The sequence below is a fragment of the Schistocerca nitens genome, chromosome 1 (assembly GCF_023898315.1).
Source record: "Schistocerca nitens isolate TAMUIC-IGC-003100 chromosome 1, iqSchNite1.1, whole genome shotgun sequence".
Classification (NCBI taxonomy): Eukaryota; Metazoa; Arthropoda; class Insecta; order Orthoptera; family Acrididae; genus Schistocerca; species Schistocerca nitens.
The window spans coordinates 1,122,370,630-1,122,382,753 of NC_064614.1; the positions used below are offsets into that span (position 1 = coordinate 1,122,370,630).

Genomic DNA, 12,124 nt, shown 5'->3' on the forward strand with positions numbered 1-12,124 from the left:
TGTTTCATTCTGAAATTGCTGTATAAGTTGCGATCTTTTCACATTTATCAACCTCAGTCATTTAAAGATGATCAGAATGCAATAAATAATTTTAACAGTTCATATATCACAGTAGAGCACCAACAATGTAAATGTAGTGCCAGAGTGGCAACATTTTATAGTACTCTTTCACTGTGAAGATACATCTATCAAACAACAAGACATAGATTTCAGTTTATTTATTTGCATTGTCTTTGCATGGAGCCATCACAGTGATGGCTTTTGCAAGCATTAGAAATACTTGTATCATAATAATTATACTTACAACATATGATACATATAGCAGTTGATGCTTCTCATACACATTTTGTACACATTAGATTACGGCTGATATGCTACTAGTTCATGTTGCAGTTAGTATTTTAAAATTTGTGGAGTGAATTTAATTATTTTTCTATAGAAAGGATTTTAATTTTGTGTTTAAATCAGTTACTACTTATACAGCAACTGCACTTAGTCACTGTTTAGTCTGTATTGTTTGTACACAATATAACTTATTATGTAAAGCTTACACAGGCCAACCCACACAATAAATCTTTACATCTTACACATATTATTGTACAGTTTAACTATTGGATATATAAATTCTCACATGCTGAGGCCATTGTGGAGCAACCTTGGTGATATTCTTTCAGTAATAAAAACAGTCGTGCTGAAGTGACAGCGGAAGCTTTATTGATGTGTGTCACTTTTTTGAGGCATCTTCAGAATCTCTGCATGGGAAAAATACATAAAACACAGTCTAATGTATGGTCCTATCTAGAATGAGAAAGTGGTTAAAATTTTTTTAAATACTTTATAAAAGCCAGAGTGAAGGGGGACTTACAATTAGGAACTGTGGTTAATGCATTAGTCATGACTGATACCATATGAATAAAATCCTAAATCTATTATTGTACTTTTAATATTACCAGAAAAGGAAGCAAATTATAGGACACAAAAATATAGTAAGCAAAACAGCAAGTCTGTTTAACTATGAACTAGATATTTAGAAAAAAGATAAAATTATGAGTATTATTTTATAGATATTGTTCATACTTCCACGGGAGTTCACAGAGCTCACCAAAAGTAGATAACAAAGAAATTTTCTACATCAAATAGTTAGTAACTTAACAATGTCATCTATAAAAAGTGGGCATTTTTAAAACCAGAAAAATCATGGCTAGAAAACTATCATACTGCATTTTAGAAATAAGCATCACTTAAGGTTCAAACTTTCTGGAACATGAAGACTTTGATTATGAATAATTTTTGGAATAAGTTGGTATTAGAAAAAGTAAGATTTATGAGAGAATAGGAAATTGAGTGCTTTCAGATGTGGTGTATCACTTTAACAACAAACATCCATTTGCCCATTAAGAACTTCACCTCCATGTGTTACTTACAAATCTTAAATCATGTAATTTCCCTATGAAATATTTTTCAGATAAAATAATTAGACAATTGTCATCAGTAATTGGGAAATTAAACCATGATTTATAAAAGTTAATGAAGCCATGCTTGATATAATAAAGTAGCTAATTTGTGTGACAGTTCTATGCGTGTTAATCATGAAATAAAATCAAACGAAGAACAATTATTGCACTGCCAGGAGTGATACAAAAACTAAAAAATTGGTTCTAACTTGCTCTCTAACATGTTTACTTTCAATTATCAGTACAGTTGTGTACCAATATTGTATTCTGTTTCCACAACTACCATGCAGAACCATTAATGTTTCGCTTTTTTCTTTCCATCCAGATGGCTGGTACAATTTGAAACTATTTCTCAGGAAGTCATTGTTGTATACCTCTGATTAAGAGAAAGTTGTTAGCTTGTATCCCATGTAGAAGCATTCTTCAGCCAACAAACTACACTAGCATTAGTACTAGTGGATTCATAAGAAAAAGAATACGTATTATAGATCATCTGTAAATGCAATAAACAACAGATTATTTTAGCAGCATGTGTGCAGGATTGTTTCCCCTCACTGCCACAGTCATTCTGAATTTTTCTCCCTGTAACACAGTTTCTGAGCTGATAAGTGGAAACTACTTTACTAAATAATAGCTCTCGCTGTTGTAACAGGTTTGAGATGTGATAATATCTTTTGTACTGGTTTGTCTTTCTAAGACAGCCCATTTCTCTTTGTCACCCCTATTTCTTTTTACTTAAACTGATCTCCCATAAGTTTATCTTGCATATAATTAGAATGTTTTAGTTATACAGCAATAATAAAGAAACTTCCAGTGAATATTGAACTTCTGGATCCAAAAATTGATGAATCTATGTAAAACCACTGAAAATAAAAAAATGGACATAAATGACACTCAGAACTCTAGGTCAAGCGGAATTTACAAGGTAGAGGAGATAATGAAAATAATTACATGATACAGAAAAGATTTGGATGCAGTTTTATTCTCTTATTTCAGCTATGGTATCCATAAAACAATGATATGCACTAAATGTGTCATATGTAATTTGATATATTTTTGCCAATTCATGCAGTAAATTACAGTGGACAATTCTTCTTCATTCCAAAAATTTGTATTGGAGGGGTGTCATGACGCTCACTATCCATACAGCATTCAGATCAAAAAGGCGCAGAATTTCTGTTTACATTAGCCTGGTCAAGAAAACTATTCCCCATAATATTTACTTCATATTACAAATATATCGAGCAATTCACTGCAGTTGTTTAATAAATCTGAAAATAGCACCATAATCTCAAGATCAAAAATAAAATTGTGTGTTGAACACATTTGCTACTCATACTGAAACAAAGAGAAATATGAAACACTATTCTTCATTAAAATGCTTAAAGTTTCAGTGTGGAGCTGTTGCTGATACTGTTGCAAAATTAATGACATTATCTTATTTATGACAGGTAACAGAATTCATTGCATATATAGAGGAACAGGCATCTTATATGAAGACTGATCACATCCTTGTCACAATGGGAGGAGATTTCCATTATCAGGAAGCTGCATCTTGGTTTGTCAACCTCGACAAGTTAATAAAGTAAGCCACAATTATATGTCAAACAAAATTTGATGATTCTTAACTAAGATAAAATATTTACAACAATAAAAAATTCAGAATAGGATCTAGTGTTCATCTACACAAATTAAAGAGTTCTTTAGGTTATTGAAAAGCAAATTTCATGCTACAGTAGTACATTCTTAAAGCACAAAAACTGGTTGCTATAAAATCTCATTTGATTACACACATTTTTAATATGAAGGCTATGAAATACAATTTAAAACAAAAAATTAGAAAAGATGATAATGAGCTTATTAAACAATTTTATCTGCAGTTGTATATTATGATGTTAATATGAAAAACAACTACAGTCCTATCATTCATTACAGATAGTTTTTCAGATAAATATCCACTTGAAACATGTCTCTTTATTTAGTTATGTAACCATTTATACAGTAATTTTGTTGTTGGACAATATAGTTGGTAGTCATTTTCGATAATCATGCTGGCCTGCAGACTCTCTTGTGGACTTTTATTGGTTGAATACCCGAGAATTGACAGGCTTCTTAAGACAGTTTTCCTGCTGTGTGATACACTTTTCAGCAGATGTGTGGTCATTGTGTCATCTGAATGGACATGTCCATTTATTTCTGATAATGTAGTACGTTTTATTAATAAAGAGATTCACATGCATGGATTTGTTAATTATTTTAGAATGCATTCAGTTTGCTTTTCTTTTTCTATTTAGTTTTATTGATAGCTTTTTGATCAATGCAATAATTCTTGTAATTCTCATGTATGCATAATTTTGCAACACATGAAGAAATTCCAACCAAAATAATACATATGCGGCTTAATGTCTGACAAAATGCACTGTGGACATAAAATGCTCCTATCACATCTAGGGTTGAGGTGCAGCTGTGAAGGGGATGCCAGATAAAATGGATCAAAAATTAATGGCATAACTGCTGAATCCATAGTTTTTAAAACATGTAATTAAACTCAATTCATTTTTACATTATAAGCCTAGACAGATTCATTCCTTTTCCTATAACTTTATCTCATTTGCTCATTCATATACACTGCAGTATCATAGGGATGTCATCAAATGTACATGTAATTTGATACAGTTAAGAACCTACAGTACATTAAGATTATTGAGCTATATTTCAGTATAGACCTATACATTAAGATACAATAATTTGACTTAATAATGATATATTACAATATAATAAACACAACAGGGTATACAGAATAACTAGTTATCTGTTTCACTATTAAAATCAGTTTCCAAAATTTTTGAAGACTTGATTCATTCTAGAATAGTATCTGACCTCAGAAACTATAATATCTTCAGTCAGTCATAGTTTGGATTTCAGAAGATTTACTAACTCAGAATGCCATTTACGCATTCTTTCACAAAATTTTACAAACCTTAAATCATGAACTAGTACTGGCAGGTACTTTCTGTGATCTATCTAAGTGGATATTGAACTTCTGGATCCAAAAACTGATGAATCTATGTAAAACCACTGAAAACAAAAAAATGGACATAAATGTCAATCAGAACTCTAGGTCAAGTGGAATTTACAAGGTACTATGTGACTCACAATATACTTGTAGAAAAAATGAGGTTTTATAGAATTTGATGTTATAGCCAACCAATGGATAATGTCATATCTAACCAAAAGAACTCAGAAAGTTATACATAACAATTTAACCAATGAAGCAAGGGAGAGTCTTTTAAGTGTATAAATCATTTATGGGGCTCCGCAAAGTTCAGCTGTGGTCCATGGTTATTTTCATGTATGTAAATGTCCTCCCGTCTAACATGCAACATGCAGAATTAATTTTTCTGTGGATGACACTAGTACTGGAATCAATCCAAATATATGTACATCAACAGAAGAAATAGCCAACAAGATTCTAAAAGTATTATTGAGTGGGCTTCTGCAAATGGTCTCACTTGCAATTTCAAAATGATGCAACATATTCCATTCTGCACCTCTTAGAGGTACTACACCAAGGGTACATGTAGCTTACGGTGAGGAAACAATAACTAAGGTGGGAACATCAAAATTATTCATGCTAATATTAATGAGAATTTAAACTGAAAAAAACACACTTTAGAACTCCTAAAACAACTTAGTTCAGCCACGTTTGTACTTTGAATCATGGCAAATCTTGAGAAAAGACAAATCAGCAAGCTGGCATAAAAAAATGGTTCAAATGGCTCTGAGCACTATGGGACTTAACATCTGAGGTCATCAGTCCCCTAGAACTTAGAACTACTTAAACCTAACTAACCTAAGGACGTCACACACATCCATGCCCGAGGCAGGATTCTAACGTGCGACTGTAGTGGTCTCGCGGTTCCAGACTGAAGCGCCTAGAACCACTTGGCCAAAGCTGGTATATTTTGCATATTTTTATCTGGTGGTGTGACATGGAATAATGTTCAATGGTGAATCATCTTTACAGATGAAAGTTTTCATTGCTGCAAAATATGTAGGAATGCTTGGTGTGACAGTAAGCTTGATGCAAACACCACGGATAGTGTTGTACACCTTTATAACAATCACAACTGCAAAAGCACAAAATCAGAATACTAACAGAAATAGGCGCTTAAACCCAAAATAACATCAAAGATTAAAAGTATAAAAGAGATGACACATTTCCTAGTTGAAGGCATTTATTATAGTTGATTGTTTGGTTTCCAACCCTTTTTCAAAAATCCGGAGCCCCTTAAACGTCAGGGAACTGGTGTTTTACCACTCACCCTGCACGAGTCCTCAATATTGGTACTTCCAGCAGCTATGGCTGGTATTTGCTGCTTGGGCTGCTGCTGTTGTTGGCAGTCAGTCATGCATGGACTGGCAGAAGGATTCGCGTGCAATGTCCAACAAGCAGTGAGGATGTGCACTGGTAGTCGTGTTTGTCTTGGCCACTTGCAGGAGTGCCAGTTTAAGATTCTCAATGGAGACCACTTAATCCCAGTTATTGCCCCATATCTTGAAGCTGTGGGGACCACATTGCTTAACTGGAAACGGACCCATATAGCACCGTGTAGATGGAGGATAGTCTCTCTCATCTTGAAGCCACACATGGGAATTGTTGAACAAGTCCTTATCCATAAAAATGGCTTTATCCTCTAGCAGCTTGGGGAGTGTCAGATGGAGAAGTGCCATAGTTTCACATATGTGGCACCTAAACTCTGAAAACACCACTGTCACACAGAAGTCCATTGGTATGTCCAACAGCAATTCTGCTGGTAGCTGCAACATTTTGTCATAGACTCATTGAGCAGGAGTGTGCCCCAGTCCTCCTTGAGTGTTGAATTCAGTCCTAGCAGGACCAGCAGTTGGGTTTCTGCTCCTGTATCAATAGTGCACATCAGTGTCACCTTCACAGTACAGCAAAATCTTTCCAACATTCTGTTGCTGGAAGGGTGATAATTAGTTGTATGGATGAAGTTGCACTCACAGATATGAAGAAGTTCCTGCAATAATGCTGTTGCATGCTGTCTGCCCTGTCAGTTGCAATACTTTACTGTGCATCAAATCTTGTAATCCATCCACTGAGTACTGTCATGGCAGCTGTTGTGTCAGCGATGTCTGTGACTGGACATGGCTCCAGCCATAGTGTAAAATGATCTACTACAGTAACTAAATAGCCATTTGAGTAAGGTGGGGCCCCTACCAGATCTTGCTGAGGGCATGATGATGTTTCATGTGGGGCTGGTGATGTGTCGCACCACTTTTAATTGTTGACATCTCTCACATTGTTGTGCTTACTTGGGGTTTTCTGTTTCATTCCTGGGCACACCACCATCCTCATCAGCAGTTGCATCATAGCTCTCACTCCCTGGTGTGAAGGGCCAGGAATATCTCTAAATCTGTTTGGTGGAAATTTCTGGGAATGAACATATGTGTTATACTATGTGTGACATTACACCACAGTGTTAAATATCCTACTGACGTTGACAAAATTGTCCATTTGCTCATAATTCACATAATTCTGCTGAAGAGTTTGTGCTTGGGCCATGTGGTTCCAGTTCACTGTTTTTACACTCGCACAACACCATTATAAGCAATCGGTCACAATGTTTTTGCTACTGCAAATGTGACAGACATTCTTGGTGAATTGTGAAATAAAATTGGCATGTCTGAGGAGTCTCGGAGAAATCTTTTGTAGTTCCCTTGCTGAGGATAGACGTTATTGGTGCATCATCTGCATGAATAGCGATAGTGCAGCCATCTGTTAAATCTCTGAAGTGATAGATAGCTGCGTGTGCCTCAAAAAGTTCCCTCTATATAGTATTCCAAGCCTTTTGTGCAGGTGTAAGCAACAGGGAATAAGCTGAGAGGCCGCCAAGTGCTGTCAACAAGTTGCTTAAGTATTGTCCCCACACCGGCTGCTGTCCACCATAGTGGTTAGTGGCACATTAATCTGAGGGCTTGTGAGCAGTACTACCCTCACAGCATACTCCTTTAGTCTGTCAAATACTGCTAACAGCCTGTTGCCCCAAGGAACCTTTTTTATACCAACCACGTATTTGCCCTTGAGCAGTTTTTTTAATGGTTCCAACAGTGTTGCTGCCTGGAACAGCTTCTGGCAATAACAATTAATAATTTCAGAAACTGCCTGAAGTCCACAAATGTTGCTCGAAGCAGAATCTGTTGTATGGCTGACACACACTCCATCATTAAAGTTAACTCATCTGCTGGTGTGTTAAAACCGAGGAACTTTACTTCATTCTGTCAAAAAAAAACACACTTGTCTAAATTGATCATCAAGCCAGCTTCTGGGAGTCATGAAAAACTTGCTGTAAATGAGATTTTGAAAAAAAATAAGGTTGTCATCGATATAGCAAAATAAAAATAACATTGATCATTCGTGTAGTCAATTTACTGCCTTTTTGGGTGCAATGTTTGAGTAGTTGCTAGAATGATGACGAATAAGTTATTTATGTAGTCGGCTAATTTCTGATCCCTTATTAATTAGCCTCCATTATCTGATTATTTTGTGCCATATTGATCCTTGCCTTTTTGTGTTTCTTATTTCTTATGCTATCTAATAAAAAAATGGGATTGGTAGTAACTAGGCAATGGCAAACAGTTAGTACTAAATATAACAATGCATAATTGATACCAGACATTGCGTACACATTTTCTATATCTTATCTGCATGACAGAAAGCAGAGTTTACCACTTTCATGAACATTACATTGCAGTGGGTGTTCTCAGTTTGAAGCCTCAGACATATTGTTTTAAGAAATTCTGTATTTGGTCTTTTGTTGTTCCTTGATATACATTTTTGATCTGTCACTTGCAATGCCATACATCTTTTGCAGATGAGACAAGTATACATATAAGAAACAGAGTTAGACCCCTTAATGCAAGGGCAACTAATAAATATTTCAAAGTATTATCATTTGTTTCTAGACAAAATGACTATAGACAGATTTTGGAATGACAATAAATTCAGTTCAGTAATTACACGGAGGGCCAGAAGCTAAAAATTTAATCCACTCAAATAATGAATTACAAAAAAAGACAGTGTTCAGTTTTAAGGACTACACATATTGAATTGGAACACCTGTAATCTACAAGTCATGAAGCAACTTGGTTCAGCTTCATTTGCAGTACAAAGGGCGTTCAAAAAGTTTTGCAAAGTCGTCTAATTTTTTTATTTTTTGCAGGAGGAGAATGAAATTTTTGTAAACATACTTGGAACATTAAGCTATACATTGAGCCTACTCAATGTAGCCTCCATCAGCTGTGACACATCTGGCCCAATGTTCTTTCCATGACGTAAATGCACATTGGTAACATTCTGTGAATTGACTTTTACACCATCGCTTGACACAGGAAATAAGGTCTTTCTCACTATCAAATGTTTTACCATGGAGATGGGCCTTCAGATGACCAAAGAGGTAAATATCAGACGGAGCCAAGTCCGGACTGTAGGGAGAATGAGGAACAATTTTCCAACCCATTTTCCTTATTTTCTCGTACGTCATAAGGGCTGTATGGGATTTGGCATTGTCATGTTGTAGTCTGAGAGCTAACCCTGAAGCTGTGTATTGATGGGTATTGATGGCACTTTGCAGCTTGTCCATTGACAAACAGTAACAGTCCCAGTTAATTGTGAAGCCAGGTTCCAAAATGTTAATGAAAATGACGCCACACTGATCCCAGAAGAAGGAGGCCATCACCTTTCAGCCTGCTGTTCATGAAAGTCTTGGTTTCTTCTTCCGAGGGGAACCCAGATGACACTACTCCATAGATTGGGTTTTGCTCTCAGGTTTGGACAAAAACAACCACATTTCATCCTCAGTAGTGATGCCATTAAAACACTATTTTCACTCTTCAGTAAAGGTCAGCCTTATCATTTTCATTTCTCTTGTCAATAGTCTAGGCACCCAAGTGCACAGATTTTTCTGTACCCTAGTAACTGTACCAATGATACCACACTACCCATGACAAACACACTGCCCATGACAAACACACTACCCATGACAAACGAGTCATTTCAGCAAGCTGTCGTGTTATCACACATCTGTCATTTTGGATGATTTGATCAATGGTCTCCTTATTCACATCACTCATTGCTGTCTATGGTCTACTGCACCATGGATTGTCCAGTAGAGGGAAATCACCATGTTTAAACCTTTGAAACCACCGCTGCATACTGCTGTGATCCACTGTGTCCTCCCCATAAACAGGGAGCAACTTCCTGTGGATTGATGTGGCAGAGTCATCACCAGTCTTGAAGAGGAACCCCATCACCGAACGTTGTCGCAACCTGACATCTACTTCACGAGCCATTATGGCTCACCTGTAAATAAAATAAAATACTTTTATACAACAACTTATAGCTAAATGTTCCAAGTACGTTCACAAAAAATTTCATTATCCTCCTGCAAAAAATAAAAAAAACTAGAGACTGTGCAAAATTTTTTGAATGTCCTTTGTATATATGACAACTGCTATTGGTAAGTGACAATGATTGTATTTCTTTATTGTACATATCTTTGTTCACTAATGAGAAAAGATTAACTTTTAGAAAAATTTTCAAACAATGGGAAGCCCAGGATAAAATAACAATACTATGAAAAGGATAGACTGCTACTCAACATACAGAGGAGGCATTTTGTTCCAGACAAACTCAATGAAAAGATGCTAAACATTTATGCTTTTGGACAAAAAAGTCCTCCTACTGAAACAGAAAACACTCACACATTCAGACAAGCACAACTCACACACACACAGTCAGTCTACGGGCACTGGGGCGTGACTGAACTGTGACTGTGTCTGACACTGTCAGCAATTTGGGGTGGCTGGTTGGTGTTTTGGGGGGGATGGGGGGTAAGGAGGAGGCATAGTTTAGGGAGGGGGAGGGATAACATGTAGGAGTGGGGGAGAATGCTGTGCTACTGTGGGAGTATATACGCATGTGGTGGGGCAAGATATGCTAGTTGATGGCAGGAGGCTATACTTGAGGGAGGGGGGGGGGGAGAAGAGAGAAGTAGAGAAGGGGAAAAGACTAGTAGTGCAGTAGTGCATTGGTGGGATAGAAGGCATGTGTACTGCTGGAGTGGAAGCAGGGAAGGGCATAGGTAGGTGGAGGACAGGGACTAGCAAAGGCTGAGGCCATAAATGTTACATGAATGAAGGATATATTGCAGGCAGAGTTAATACATGCACAATTCAAAAAAGTTGCAATGGTAGGAAGAATCCATTTGATGCAGTCTGTGATGCAGTCCTTGAAGTGAAGCACATAATGCTGGGCAGTGCGTTCAGCAGGTGGGTGGTACAGCTGCAGTTTGGCAGTGGCTGCTCATGAGGACAGATAGCTTGTTAGTTGCCTTGCCCATGTAGATAGTGGCAACGTGGTTGCAGCTTACTTTTGAGGATCACATGGCCCACAATGTATCCCCATAAACACTTCAAGAATTTAATGTCTGTACATATGGAGTTAGACACATGCATGTGTATCTATTCAACACCGTATCTCAATGTGTGACATCACTTTTAGGTGTAATAGTGGAGATTAAGTGCATTAAGGAATTCTATGTTGACTTACTTCCTTCAGAAGACTTGTTGAAACTAATGTATTAATTAAAATATGGGCAATCCAGGATGGAATGTATTATAATTGTGAGAGTCTTTTTGTTGTGCCTATCTGTGACTCGGCATCTCCACTATATGGTGAGAAGCAGCTTTCTTTCTCACAGTAATGTATTAATTAATTTACACAGACTGGGAACACTGCCTTTGAGTAACTCAGTAACCATCTTGTATATTTTTTTAGCTATATCAGTCTCAAATCACACAAAGTACATCATTAGTACTGCTCTTGAATAAAACATATTTCTTCCACTTTTCAGAGAATTCTCTTCAGGGAATACGATTTGTGTAATGTAAATGTTTTTTAATGTACATTTAAGGCATATGAATCAGGAAACAAAATTGTTTTTTGTGCACAGAAAATGTGAGAGCAACAGGAAAACATTTCTGAAGAAAAATGCACATGTGAAAATATTGCTTTTAGGTATGTGAATGAACGGCAGACAGAAGGAAGTAAACTGCATGCATTATACTCAACACCATCATGCTACCTGAAAGCTGTGAATGATGCAAACATAAAATGGGAACTGAAAGAAGATGATTTCTTTCCTTATGCTGGTGATGCTCATGAGTACTGGACAGGATATTTCACATCAAGAGCAACTAGCAAATATTTTGAGAGACAAGGAAATAATTTTCTTCAGGTAATTACAAGTACAGCTTGAAGGATAATTCTGATAATTACATCAGTTTTTTCTAAATATTGTAGTAACATTGTTGGTACGGAAATATGTCTTACATGAAAACTAAATTATTTCAGGTATGCAAACAGCTGTATGCATTAGCAGATGTTGAGGACACATACAGTGAGGACTTAGAAAAATTACAAGATATTATGGGAATTTATCAACATCATGATGCCATTACAGGGACAGAAAAACAGAATGTGTGTGATGACTACAATCTCATGCTTTATGATGGATTTCAGCATTGTGGAAAAATTGTCGATAGGGCATTGAAGTAAGTAATGCAATTGTTTGAAATTCATTGTT

The 12,124-nt window shown here is 36.4% G+C and overlaps 1 protein-coding gene across 1 annotated transcript in view; it reads left to right on the top strand.

Annotated features, from left to right (window-relative positions):
* Nucleotides 1-12,124, top strand: part of LOC126199206 (lysosomal alpha-mannosidase-like) — a 125,282-nt gene that overhangs the window by 60,910 nt on the left and 52,248 nt on the right. The window contains exons 7-9 of the mRNA XM_049935988.1: nucleotides 2,906-3,039; nucleotides 11,557-11,776; nucleotides 11,893-12,092. Of these exons, the coding sequence (XP_049791945.1) occupies nucleotides 2,906-3,039; nucleotides 11,557-11,776; nucleotides 11,893-12,092 (554 nt within the window). The remainder of the gene's footprint in view (nucleotides 1-2,905; nucleotides 3,040-11,556; nucleotides 11,777-11,892; nucleotides 12,093-12,124) is intronic.